The 14,050-nt window shown below is 46.8% G+C and overlaps 1 protein-coding gene across 2 annotated transcripts in view; it reads right to left on the reverse strand.

The window, feature by feature from the left end:
* Positions 1-1,633: 1,633 nt before the first annotated feature.
* GGT1 (gamma-glutamyltransferase 1) overlaps positions 1,634-14,050 on the reverse strand; it is a 46,953-nt gene continuing 34,536 nt past the window's right edge. For both annotated transcript variants that reach the window (XM_074844368.1, XM_074844367.1), the window contains exons 2-13: positions 13,020-13,187; positions 12,237-12,364; positions 11,911-12,000; positions 10,703-10,895; positions 9,371-9,528; positions 8,327-8,476; positions 7,691-7,827; positions 6,635-6,822; positions 5,691-5,818; positions 4,762-4,874; positions 3,554-3,667; positions 1,634-2,482 (exon numbers count right to left, since the gene is read on the reverse strand). In XM_074844368.1, the coding sequence (XP_074700469.1) occupies positions 2,339-2,482; positions 3,554-3,667; positions 4,762-4,874; positions 5,691-5,818; positions 6,635-6,822; positions 7,691-7,827; positions 8,327-8,476; positions 9,371-9,528; positions 10,703-10,895; positions 11,911-12,000; positions 12,237-12,364; positions 13,020-13,183 (1,707 nt within the window). In that variant the 5' untranslated portion in view covers positions 13,184-13,187 and the 3' untranslated portion in view covers positions 1,634-2,338. The remainder of the gene's footprint in view (positions 2,483-3,553; positions 3,668-4,761; positions 4,875-5,690; positions 5,819-6,634; positions 6,823-7,690; positions 7,828-8,326; positions 8,477-9,370; positions 9,529-10,702; positions 10,896-11,910; positions 12,001-12,236; positions 12,365-13,019; positions 13,188-14,050) is intronic.

The following is a 14,050-nucleotide window of genomic DNA, read 5'->3' on the forward strand; positions in this document are numbered from 1 at the left end:
TGTGGTATCAAAGCAGAAGTGCATGTCCTATGTACAGATACGTCCAAATGAGGTATAGATAATTACAGCATGCAGAAGTATCCATAGGTTGGGTTTTTTAAAAAATGTAGCATGTAAGTGCAAGCCTTAGCCCAGGTTAGTTTTAACAAAGCAGTCCTCTGTAGTGATACTGCTAAAATAAAAAAACTAATCCATTTCTGCAGAGAGTCAAGAATTCAAACACATTTATAAGAACAGTTTTCAACAGAAGTGTTTTTAGCCATGGAAAAATCTGAGCTTTCCATAAGGGAACTTTTATAACATAGGTTATAAATAATAGGGGAGTTTTGTGACTAGCTAGAAGAAATTCGGGAACGTAAGGAAGACTGCTGTACCACGAACTGTTAGAAGCAGCCCCGCAGCAGTTACTCAGACTTGTTTCAGAAAGCATGTTTGTCCAGCAGTCATTTCCCAGAAAAGAGTTACCTTCCAGTTTCAGAACACAGGCTTTTTCTGTTGCAGTGACTGTAAGGTTTCAATAAGCTTATTTTGCTGTGCAATAATTTTGTTTATTTCTCAGATCATACTTGGCCAAGAAAGAGCTCAGCTAGTCCTAAGTCCAAAGGGCCAACAAATAGCAGCTGAAGCTCCATACACAAACTTGTATCAAAGCTTCCTAAAATGGCCTGCAAACTGGATTTAAACAGCAGCCTGCCACTGATTGGCATCTATTGTGGAATTATAAGGAGTAGAAAAGTCAAAGTCTCAGTTCAGCGATAAAAGGATACAGGTTTGGGCCCAAACCAATCTCATTCTTAAAGGAACACAATGACTCTAGGTTATTTATAAGGACTGCCTTGGCTGCACCTGACACATCATCAGTACCAGCTCGGGAAAAAAAAGAGCACAGAGCACATCCCAGGCAACTTTTGGTAAAAGCCACTCATTTAGTGGAAGTGATATAAGCGAATATATATGTCGAGTCACGACTCTGTTTTAAGCATGATCTAGCTATCACTTTATTCCTTGACGCTAGACTCTCCTCAATTCCAGAAACTGTTGGGAAAGAGAGAGTGCCGGATGTCTAAAATTTCAGCCTTTCAATTTTCTTTTCAATGCATTCTGTATTTTAAGGTTCTTACAAACTGACAGGAAGTTTCAACAAGCCAAATAGATGAGTTCAGTTACTGTTACTTGTGTTTCACAGATTTTATAAACATCCCTAGAACTTGACAACATCCCAGAACATTCAGTTTTGATCTTAGGCTAAGTTTCTCTGATGTGATGTATTAGTCCATTCTGGTAGGTAAACACCAAACCCCCCTCATGCATAGGTACAGAGACTCTTAGCCGTTCCATATCAGTACGGATTTCTGAGGGGTTATTAACTGTCTGATTAATGGTAACTTACCTTCAAAGGAGAGTAGCTGCAGCTCTTTTTTAGAGGTTTCATTTCCTCAGACTCTGGTATTTCAGGCCTGCAGTATAATGTGGTAAAAAGCAAACTGGAGGAAAAAAAAGCTTGGTTTGGATATTTAACTATTTTTCTTTTACTCATAGCTTTATCAAAGGAGTGAAGAGAAAAATCTCAGCAGAGCTTCTTTTGAGCAGACTCACCATCCCTTTTCGCAGCAGCAACTGTGCAGTCAAGAAAAACGTGTGACTCCATATTTATTTATTTTAGTTGTGCTCAGAGTTTTACAGGTAGCATCTTCCCTTTAGACCTTCTCAACAGAAATATAAAAAAGTTTGAAGCCATTTCCCTATTTACCCACTCATCTCCAATAATCAACTGAAGTGAAAAGCAGAAACATACTTTGTTAAAAGGAAGAGTGGTAAGTTTGTGAAGGCTTATCCCAGTCTAGAGCTGGGCTTCCTGCTATGGCACAGATCTACTAGTTTGTAACTTAGAAAACCCAGTCCCCAGAGTCCCGTAACTCCCACCTACTCAACAGGAAACAAATCTCTTCTCTAGCAGCGACAGGGACATTCCTGGTAGCTGACACTGTGCAGGGGAAACACTTCCTGCAGCTTGAGTGAGCTGGGCCTTCTTCAGAAACTCTGGATACCCAATCTGTCTTCATGGGATGGAGAGGAGGCAGGGAACAAACTCTTCAAGGCAGAACAGACTCTTCAAGTAAGTACTGCACGTCCTGGTGGACATGCCTGTCTTAGCAGACTGCTGTGGCATGAGGCACTGCGGTCATGGCTGTAGAGAACTGACCCAGCTCTGTCAACAGAACCACAGGTAAATTCGTTCTCTTTCCTGTGAGAAGTCCCTGAGTTGCAGACCTAAAGGATCTTCCCCCCAAACACACCTCAGTGTCACTAGACCACTGAAAAAAGGAGCCGAGCCACGTCAGTAGCCTGCAGGGAAGCCACCTTTCCGGGAATCGGAGGCTGCAGCCCATCCTTCATCTGTTCGGAGAATGGCCTGCACAACCGCTCCGCCGCTCACCCGCGTGGTATCGTGTTTTCTCTTCTTCAGTTGTTCTTCTATACCCTGGAAGGCAGAAGTGAATGAGGACAGGACAGAGAAACTGCACACGTGCCGTAGTCTGCGACCTGCATCCTCCATGACTACCCAAGCGTTCAGTGTCTGTATTAGGTAGGTCTAAAACGACATGCTGTTTCTCCTCTTCTCTTTGCTTTCTGGGATGCCCTGCTTTTGAAGAGGTGGAATTGAGAAGATGTGGCATTTGTGGTGCTCAGTGTGGGTTACCAATCCTATTCCTGGTCACAGAGCATTCTGCCTCTGCTAGTCATATACCAACAGCCAGAACTGATGGATCCTGTTTGGGAATGGGGGGAAACACGGGACTTGTACAGAGCAGGGCATCTTCCCGGGGCAGGCAGTTATCTCAACTGTTGCCTTAACAAGAAGCTTATTAAAGGAGGATCTTCTGCATAGTTTGATGAAGAAAGCTGCCTTATGTAGGAGCATTTTCCCTAATATAGACATGGGATGAGGTATGTACAAAGACTGCATCTGTCTCAGGCCTCTGGGATGTGCAATTCCTCAGGGTGAATGAAGCTGCCAGCTCAGGCGAGTGATACACAGAGCGAGGCAGATCTTGCCATCAGCTCACAGACTGACAGTGCTGCACAGAGACCTTTACTATGAAAATGTTTTCAAGTTCGTTCTTGGGTCCCTCTGTGCATCCTCCCTCGCTAGCTCTGTGCCAGGGCTTCAGGATTCATTGAGACGTTGCACAATAGGTCAAGAGTTTCCTGAGGGTCACTGGATTTAGACTGCTCGATGGTTTGGGCCCTGATGAGTTTGCTATTTTGCACCTCCTTTGAGCCAAATCACACTGCAAGAAGATACATATCCTCAGTTTCAGATGCAGGCCACGCCTGAATGCACCAGGCCTTAAACCCATGTAACTGAGACTAAAGATACACTTCGAACAGCTTATTGTGAGCCAGTACTTGACCTGCACCAGCTTCAGTACTGCCCACCCAGGAACATTGGGCAAAGCTTCATGATTTTCCACAAGTGCATGCCTCCCCAACACTAGGAACCCAGCCCAACAAGGAGTTCGCATGCACCCCAGATTCTAGCTAGACAAACCTCCTCTATTTGCTGCTCAAGCTCCGTAATATTGGGAAACAGCTGATCGTGAATTCTGGGCTCTTCCACTGCTTTCTTCACATCAAAACCAAACCAGATGGAATTGATAATTGTCTATGAGAAGCAAAAAGCCTTAATGTTAGTTACTTGTCTTCAAAGAGGCCTGACTCTTGTAGCAACATAGGCAGAGGTGTCTGAAGGGTGTTCACAAGAGCACATAAAAGGCATAATTTCTGGTTCTTGCTGCTTTCAGTGGTCCCTCTCTTGGCTAAGCATAACACAGGTACATTGCAGCAAGTCAGCTTCTATATACTCAGAAGAATTCCCACGGAAAGAGACCATGACTCACTAACATAGTAAAAGGATCAGATCCTTAAGTTGTTGTAGTTGGGTTTATGCTGCTGTGATTAAGCTAGGGCTAGCTTAGTTAGACACACAGCAGTCGCCTCAGCAAACATACTGCTACAGCTTCTGGCTACTGTGCAACTAGTTTCCTTAAACCTGGCTCATCTTTATATGCTTAAACTGCAGGTTGGAGCTGCTGGCAAGTGAAAATAGCCTCAAGATCAAGGGCTTAGAAAGCTGCTTGTGGCAGTTTTTACAGAGACTTCTCCTCTACCTCAGCCAGAGGGCAGGATCCAGCCTGGTGCTCTCAACTGCTGTGTGTGCTGGCACAGGAGACAGCTTTCTCCTGCAGTCACCTTTGGTCTAGCTGGGCATTTCAGTGGCTGCCACAGCAGGTCACAGAGAGCCTGCCTGTCAGATGGCCTGACACCATGCCTGACCCAAGTTCTTATTTAGCTTCTCCGTGTGACTTTCATCCAAAGTTTATGATGTCGAATGGGAAGGGCTCTAAACTAGATAAAGAGACTAGTTCGTGGAGATCCAGAGAACAGAAGTCAAAGCTAAACTGAAGTCACAAATCTTCTGCCAGTTGTAAGAACAGCTTGCCAAAGGAAAAGACCTGGAATCACTGAAGGAAGTAATTTAATATGAGACCCTTTGTAGCTCTGGTGGGAGTTGGCATTGGGGGTCTGGCTCTCAGAAGGCCAGGCAGGAACCTCCCTTTCAGGCCCCTGGCCCACAGCAGAGAGCCACAGCTGTGGTCACATCACAGGTGAAGACCTGAGCCCCTCACCCCAAACACTGTCTCTCCCCCACCTAGTTTTCCTCAGCCTTGTCCCCAGTTTGCTCATATCATCACATACCAGTGCTGTTGCTGTGGTTATTTTTGTTCCTCCAGAAGCACCAACCACCATCCTGACCTTTTTCGTTTTATCCACCAAGATGGAGGGGCACATAGAGGACATTGGCTGTTTACCTGTTGGGGACACAGATGCAACAGAGGCTCAGCTTTCCACCTGCAGCTTACAAACTGCCAGCTCCTGCTCCACGTCTAAACCCAGAGCCTCAGTATCCACCCTCCTGACTCAGCTGACGTGTCTTGTTCAGCCCTCAGGGATTCTACTATCCCCTGTACCCATCTCCTCCTTCCTTCTGCAATGAAAAGCTTAAGCCTGGTCCCTCATGCAGAGGCTGAAGGTGCCTCCCTCCGCAGTCCTGTCCCAGCTGGGGCTGTCTGTGATGCAGCTGCACCATGGGACTTCCCTTTCCGTCCTTTCACTTCCCTGTCCCTCTCCAAAGCGTGGGGTGCAGGAGCGCAGCAGAATCCCAGCCTGCTTTAGGAGCAGTGAGATGGCTCTGCAAGAAGTCGTGGTGGAGCAGGCAGGGTGCTTGGGTGAGGTACGTGAACTGGATCTATCCAGAGCTGCCCTACAGCCCCCAAGGCAGCACAGGGAGAAGGCTGGACAGTGCCATCTAACGCTCTGCAGTCAGCTCCTGCTGCTCCCTCCCTCCCCCTCTTAAATCCGTTCAAAGAAATCTTTTGCAGCCCCAGGTCATTTCATTTGGTACTGAGCTCCCTGGGAAAGGATTGCTGGTTGTTGGAAAGAGGAATACACAAGAGTTTCTCTTTAAACAGCCTCTCCTCCTTCAGGGTTGTGTGTTTTTGACAGGGATGCCAGGTGACTCGCTTTCATCTGCAGAAAGCCCCGGATCCATGCCTGGTTGCAGACACCACATGTTAGTATGCAAGACAGAGCCAAAAGACTGAGTCAGGAAGGTAGTTTACAGCTACCTGGTGCTATGAAATTTGCTGGAGAAGGAGGGATCCCAAATCCATTGATCAGGTAAGGTGAGCTGAAGTCATCCATCTCATCATTAAATATGATTCCACTCACGTTGGATCGTACATCAGAGCCGAAGCTAGACAAAACAAGTTGGCGCAGACATGTCAAAACCAGAGCAAATCCAGGAAGAGCTTCAGGTGAATTACTGCAATGTGAAACCTGGGATTTGATTGGAGTAACTTTCCACTCCCTCCTGTAGTAAAGGACATTCTGTCACCCCTTGGGGGAAGGAAGCAGTTTATACGGTGAGTACACAGCTACACAAAGAGGAAAGGCAGCCCAGAGCCCTGCTGTATAACTCCCCTGCAAGGACCCCAGGGAGAAAACCAGCACAGCAGCTAAGTCCAGCTAATCCCCCTTCCAGCTGGGCAGTACTGCACTCCGTTCAGTGGCAGCACAGCAAAAAGGCTGGCACATTTGGGAATGGTTGGGATTGTGCTTAGATGTGTCAAGCTGGAGACATTTTCTATGGACAAAAAGAACCTTCACCCCCCAACTTCAGGCCATATGCACAGAACACAGCTCCTCCTGACAGCACTCAACACCAAACACTGCACTTCCAGGCCAGCTGTATTAGCTCAAATTCCTTCCAGAAGCCTGGGAAATCAGAGCCAGGAGCGATACCACTGCTTATGAGAAGATCCAGATGCAGTGAATGTTTTCTTCGTGGTGGAACCCAACGTGAGAGAGGACACATCTTGTCCTCTGACCCAGCCACACAAGCCTCAGTGTTAAGAGCTGACCGGCAAGCTCAGCGGAAGGGCCCATGACCAGTGCTACCCATAACTACCCCGCTAGAGAGAGGACAGTTCAGTGATGTGTTATACCAACCACAGAACCGCCACTAGGGAGATGGCAAAGGCCTACACGGAAGTAATGTCTGAGCTCATACTATTGGTTGATGGTGCTGGTGGCGGACACAGCACTGCCATCATCAGCCACAATGGAGAGGTGGGATGTACCGGCATTATCTCCAGTGTAATATACTGGCTCATAGTAGTCAACGGGATGGGAGGTGTTGTCTGTGATTTTCCTCCGGAGACCATCCGCAAAGAACCCGGACGTCATGTTTCTGATCGCCTGTCAGAGAAATCCAAGGCGGTTACTCAGCAGGTTAAGTTTAAGAGACATGTAGTTATGAGGCTGATATCCAATACTTCAGACCACGGAAGAGTGGCAAATCCCAGCAGTGAGGCTATAGTTTTCCAGCAGGGGCTTTCCTCCTTCTTGAAAGATGGACATTGTACCAAAAGCATTTTAAGCAGCCACAGAAGCAGCTGTTACAATGCACCCCTTTATGTAGGAAGTTAAGCAGCATCCATTATTGCAGATCTATGGAAAGTTGTCCTCAACACTGCTGTAAGGTGTAGGCAAGCAGTGTTACATTTGCTTCAGACATGAGAGGAGAGGGATCGGGTTGAGAGGACTAGACCAAGGCAAGCTCTGATCATTGCTCTGTAAGTTGCAAATTTGTGGCCATCAAGCTGGGCCGGGCTCAGATCATGCTGCTTTTGGAGAGTCACAGAAGTAAAAGAACAAAGTGTGAAGTTGGGAAAAGCAGGGTTCCTGCCTCACCCCTCCCCATCCGTTGGTCCATTTACTACAGGCAGGACTGTGGTTAGAGAGCCACAAGGATGCTGGAATGTCATCTAGTGAATAAGGCTTCAAACACTATGAAAACAGGGAGGGTTAGCCCTAAATATACTCAAACACTCCTGGTGAATTGAGGATTTTGTTTTTCCTTACAGCAGGAAGGTTTCCTCCCTTTATATCCCTCACAGCTCAGCCATGAATCACATAGGACTTCACGTTTTGATTCAGAGATATTTCAGTGCCTGTCAATAGGAGGTGGCACAGAGCATCCCTACAAAGTTTAGTCACACAAAAACTTTAAGCCATGATCCAGTCAACCTTGGTGTTGCAGAAAGAAAAGGTTTTTGCCAGATACCTCTGTGATGTTGACAAATTTTGGATCTCCCAGTAAAGTCCTCTTGGCGTAGGCAAAGCGAAAGGCCTCCAAAATGCGGTGGTAAGTCAGACCCTTCTCCTCCACGGTTTTGATGCTGTCAGCAGAGAAATTATATCCTGGCAACAGAAGAAAAATGATTGTGAACACAAAGGAAAGTACATGGTCAATGGACTGCTAATAAATTGTGTCAAATGGTATAATCTTGAAGCCCAGTCTCTACAGAGATGCAGTCACTGGACTGTCCTCATCTCCCCACGGAGAACACAAGAGCTCTGGTAGTTTTGAGCGCTGTGGGAGTCATCAGCAGGATTTGTACTTGTAGAGAGGTTTTCCAAACAAGCCTCAAGTACAAGCTGTTTTCCGTCTCATTTGGAAGTGCCCCAACCAGGAGCATATTTTTCCTCTCACACCTGTATTTCCAGTAGGAAGGTGACATCCCTGAGTTTACGGCAGAAGAGGAATGTTTCAGCATCTTTGATCCCTCCAGGGGTCTCAGACTTCTCACCTGCTGGAGGGCTATCAAGGGAGGCCCAGCTCCCAAAACAAAAAAGGCGTTGTCTTTGGAGTCCTCCCAGCTCCTGCTGCCCATGAGGCACTGCTCAGTGGCACTCTCACCTTTCAGGATGTTGAAAATGAGGGCTAGCACGGGGCCGCTTAGGGGGGCACTAGGCGTGTAGAGGGTAAACTCCCCAAGCGTGATCTGTATGGGGTCTTCGATCACTGTTGCATTGTAGTCCCGCAGGTCATCCAATGTGACAATGCCCCCTGGAAAAGAGAAGGAGACTACAGATGTGGGTTTATGTGATCTCTAGTGGGAAGAGAAGGTAATACTCCATCACCATGTATCACAGCAAGGACAGGAGGGAACACAGACAAATCCAAAAAGTTGCAAGGTAAAGAGAGCAAAGATGGGTGCACGGGAGATGAATTTATTCCTTGATAGATCCAGCTGAGGCTCAGATAGCCTAAGCTTGAAGTTGGGCTGATTTATGGCAGCCAAAAATCTGGTGATCCATCTTTTTTTACAAAGGACACCAGCAATGTCAGGTAACAAAACGTCCTTAAGAGTGCTGTTTATAGGAGGAGGATGCAGCTTTTGGGTGCAGATTCTTGGTGCTACCCCACAAGCAGAATAATTTGTATGTTCCATTGCCTTTCTTATCAGAAGGGGTAAGACAGTAATTAACCACCACAAATAAAGCCAGTGAATGACTTATGCATATGAGGTTCACTGAAGCTAGCCAAAGCTAGCTAGTAAGGACAGGATACTACCACCATCTAGTGGCATCGAGAGATTAAACAAGCTCAGAGTTTACAGGACCACGTATATAATGTTTTAGGTAGAAACTTGTTGGATTCAGGCTCTGTAAACAGCACGTATCTACTAAGCTATATCCAGAAACGCATAGACTTGCTAGACTATACGGTACAGAAATGCACAGTATATACTATCCATTTCTGACTGAGTTTCAAAGGCATCCATTAAAGCGCTAATGGCTTCTCTTGGGTGTCCTGTTGCCACAGATCTCAGAGGCAGCATTTCAGGCAGTAGGCTTGACCCGCTTCCAAGGCTTCTGCAGGTCACTGGCTCCTCCCTGGATGCTGAGCCGCAGCAGTAGGGTCACTCATGCTGTTTTGGACAGATGTCCTGTTTCTCACCTACACTGTGGATGTCATCGATGATCTGTTTTGCCAGGCTTCCTGTGTAAAAGGCATCTGCTCCTTCACTGGCTATAGTCTCGTATGTGTTGGCTAGTTTAGGCATCTTGATGATATCGCCCTCATGCAGAATTTTCCCTCCTCTGCAGAACACTTCGCTAACAGAGAAAGGAGATTGAGAAGATCAGGTCTGAGAGACAAGTTCAACACTATGTGTACCTGTACCAGCTGACACAGTATTTGAGTGTTCATGCTAGAGGCTTCTTGGAGAGAAGAGAAACTGCCTGGGCCATGCCCCAGGGGTCCTGATATCTTGCACTGGGACATAAAAGTGAATAGTGGTTTCTGACCTAGGATTCCACATTGCTCAGAATTTGCTCAGTGAAGCCCGCAGGAGGGAGTGCTGATCTCTTTCACCAAGGCAGGCCACCCTCCCTACCTGCCCAAGGGGCCAACAACTGCCTCAAGATGCCCAGGAGGGGCCATAGTCCTTGAACTCAAGCAGTTCAGTTTAGAGCACAGACTATGAAGCTATGAGGCTCAGAGCTTCCAGTGAGTCCAGGAGAATGCGTTTCGATCCCTCTTTGTCAGAGCACTTTGAGGTAGACACTTTCCTCTCTAGCTCCCTCATCATGGATCATGAGTGTGCTGCTGTGGACCCGCCAGATGGAAGTACAGGAGATAGGCCCAGGCTGTACATCCCAATTGGATTGGAAACCAACCTGCAGCTGGCAGAGATTTTAAGGAAAAGAGAGGATTAAGTATGATCTCCAGTAGGGCTGGACATAGTCACCAAGGGTTTGAAAGAGGAAGTGGAGGAGCATTTAAAACCCTTCATGTTCATAGTCATTGCCAGAAGTGGATGGTCAGAGGCATTGCTTGAGTAAGGCTGACTGCAGAGTAAGAGATGACCCAAATTCCCACTACCTGACAGCAGATGAGATGTTCAAGGAGACTCTGCAATTGCCCCAAATGCAGGTAAGATTAGCTTGGTGCACTTACAGCGTGAGGAAAAGCTGAGGATTCAGAAAATACATTGCTATCTCACAGATTAATCCCAGCATGTACTCTATTTCCACCTTTGCTCAGACAAATGGACCTTAAGAGCAGAATTTATCTCCCTTTAAAGGTCAGGACTGAACATTCCTAAAATTTGCCACATGATTTAGCACCTTCAGGTAGCTGGAATAACATCAGCAGGTACAGTGAGTACAGTCACTGGAGGGGAGGCACACTCCTCACAGACGCTACATTACACAAACACAGAGACTTTTCAGCTAGGATGCAGTTACCCCGAATTTCTCTGCACAGAACAGCAACTGCTCTACCTACCACAGTGAGGGATTTCTTTCAATTGACTCCTCTCTTGATTTGATGGCTGCTGCAAGGCCTTTCCCAATAGGGAATCCTTCTCTTGCCAACTTGATGCTGGGCAGAAACAGATCTTTCCATGCCAGTTTGCCATGACGTTTGTGAGCCAGTTCATACCCACGGATTTCTCCTGGAACAGCGATGGACAGTCCTCCTGGAGCAGATAAAGAATGTATTAGTCTTTCATAGCAAGAAAAGAAAGCAATTAATGGAGTAGGAGGTAGAGCAGGCTTCTCCATCAGCCCTGGTTTTAGGCAGGGATTACGTATGCTATGATCAGCTCAGTGTATGCATACAATGCTAAAAATTTTTCTGTCTGACATCTATGCCTACATATTCTGGACTGTTGAAACACCTCTGTCCTCTTGCTGATAACTCAGGTTTTTGGGTCATTTCCCCTCAGTCGGCTCTGTACCAGAGAAAAGCTGCTCAGAACACAGAAGCTATCATAGCTGCCTGCAGTTTCCAATCCTTCAGAGGAGAACACCCTACAGTAAGAGGACCCAGACTGTGTACATACTTAAGCCAAAAACTTTGTTGTAGCATTTTCATGACAATTGCAATAGATTGATTACTTGTAGTAATCAGTGGTGCAGAGTTTTGCCTTGATCCTGTTTTTATTGGCATCTCCCAGAAGCTCAACACACTTCTCAAACCCTCTCCAAGGTGCTGTTCCTCCTTGGTTACAGGAGTGACCATGAAGAGAACTAGTAAGTATTTCTTTCTATTTTTGATTAGAAAACACTTCCCTAAAAGGAAATTACTACTTCTTCTCTGGAGCCACTGAACCGTTAGTTGAAGCCACCCCAAAAGGTATTTAGGGAGAACACTTGAACTGACAAGAACTAAGCTGATCCACAAAGATTTATTCAAAGAGGTGGGAAGGAAAGATGGCAGATACGGAACAGGTCATACTCAGTGCTTTGGATTCACCTGCATTTTCATGACGTGAAAAGCAGAAAGTGCTGAGGTGACTGACTAGTTTGAAGGACATTATTTTTAGCTTCCTTGCCAGGACAGAGTTTGCAGATTGTGTAAGTAGAGGACATTCCTAGGTGAGAAATCCTGTAGATCTGCAAGAACCTAACCATAAGAGATGTTCTTAATTTAGACATGTCAGTAGCAGCTAATGTTGGAGCTGTGTGGTCCCCCCAAAGCCTTTGCCGTACCTTTCAGAGAGAGCTGTGTGTTGTTCCCAAACATGTCCTCCGATGCTCTTTTTGGAGCCACCTCTCTTGCATTAATGATTTCCACTTTTCCTTTAATGACAGAGCAAGGAAGATGATGTTTAGCTCTGGACTCAACACACAGGCATGGTCTCTGCTGAAGAAGTCTGATCAATGTGAGCCAGTTTCTTGGCAATTATTCTGAGGACAGCATGTTCTCCCAGAGGCTGTGAGAGTCAGTCTTTTACCTTCACTCAGGTAGGATAAATCACCTGCTTTAGTTAAACAGTTCTCACACTGTTCCAGATGTGTATGGCCCTGTCCCTTACCTGTGCTGCTGTAGATGGTAAAGAAGAGGCCCCCTCCAATGCCCATGCTGTGAGCATTCATGAGTCCTACACAAAGCAGAGCTGCAATCGCAGCATCCACTGCTGATCCACCTTGCTGAAGGATGTCCCTGTGCAGCAGAAGAGAAGGCATCGTATGGTGACATGTTACAGTGTCTCAGCTACCTGTGAGCAGTGGAATCATCTTGTCAGAGCAGCTAGGACAGATCCTCTAATGCACATTTGTCCAAACCCAGTCTACAGGTTCCTCAGAAATAGGAAGTTTTGAGCTTTTGTCACCTTAGAGAACAGATCCTAATGGTCTAGGTGCAGACCAGAGCAGCCCTCATTAGAGACACTTCCAAACTAGCTTGGAAACAGAGATGTGTCCAAGTATGTGTGGGGACAGGCATCCCAGACACATTCATCACACATGAGAAATGACAACTCTCTGAGGAGCCTGAAATCTGCAGCACTTGCATCTAGAACTGGAGGACAGCTTGATAAATGCTTTTTAAAAGGAGCTTGAAAACCGTCTCTTGTTCCCATTGTTCATGCATCTAGGAAATCTCTGCCTGCTATATTGTCTTTGAGCAACTGCAGTAACATTGGTCAGGCATGGTAAAAGACCAGGTTTTATTACAGCCTCCTCCTTCTATAGGGAGATTAGAGATTATCTGTGCTGGGCAACTGCCAGGCTTGCACCTGGACATCGGAGAAACAACAGTTTTGTCTTGTGCAAGAGCTGTCAGAGCTAATGAGAGTCACAGCACAATTAGCGGGTACCTTCCAATTATTGAGCACTGCCCCGCGTCTGTAGCCACAGCCGCCCTCTTATAAGTGTGTGTGTCCCCCGCGTCAGAGCGCAGCCCGAAGAAGAGTCCCAGGAACAAGACGAGCCCCAGCAGGGCTGCAGTCAGGACCCCGGCCACCACATAGCGCTTCTTCATCTTCCTGTGGGAAGAGACAGGATCGTCAACCTTGCTGCTTCTGGGGCACATGAAAACTAGGGAGCAGGTGATCAGGCACAAGAACAGTCTTTTCATCTACCGTCTTTCAGATCCACTGTTTCCCCCTCTACGCCCGGCAGCCAACAGCTCTGCACATGGAAGGGTTTGGGAAGGAGTGGCCAGGGGAGGCTCAAGCCCAATTCTGGCCTCAGTTACATCAGGGCATGTCCTGTTTTGAAGTGAAGTAGAATACCAAGAGGGGAGGGGATGTTCAAGATGTCCTGCTACTGTTACCTTTCAGCGGCGAGAGGACAAACGATTGCTCTTTGTGACTTTATGCTCTGAGGATTTTAGACACTCCGCAAGCATTTAAATTACTGCTCTGCTTGGGAGGACAGGGGCCTGGTGTCAGACTGGATTTGATGTAGTTCCCAAATCAAGTCAGCAATACCAGAGACATTTTACCAGATTCCCCCCTCCAACACACTCTGGCAGGCCCTTTGCCTCCTTTGTAATGTGATGGAGTCAAGGACTGCATCCTGCCCACACCCTGGAGGCAGGCTGGCTTTGCCAGGTTAGCAGCCATCTGTGTTGACCTCTTCCTCCCTACTTCATAGCCACAGAGTGAGGCTATATAGATGACTTCTTCCCATTTTTCCAGCCCTCAGTTTTTATCAGGTTTCAGTGAGTTCTGAGCTGTGGGCAGTGAACAGCTTCCTCCTCCCCTGAACCTCTCATGAAGAGGGTCTCCCGAAATATTTCCTCTCAAATTCATATCAAGAGCTTTTCTATGGGCACTGCTGGTACCATTTCTCTATGTCCCTGCCATCTCCATGCAGAACAACTGTTCTAACAACTCCAAAGCTT

This window comes from Strix aluco, chromosome 18 (genome assembly GCF_031877795.1).
Source record: "Strix aluco isolate bStrAlu1 chromosome 18, bStrAlu1.hap1, whole genome shotgun sequence".
Lineage (NCBI taxonomy): Eukaryota > Metazoa > Chordata > Aves > Strigiformes > Strigidae > Strix > Strix aluco.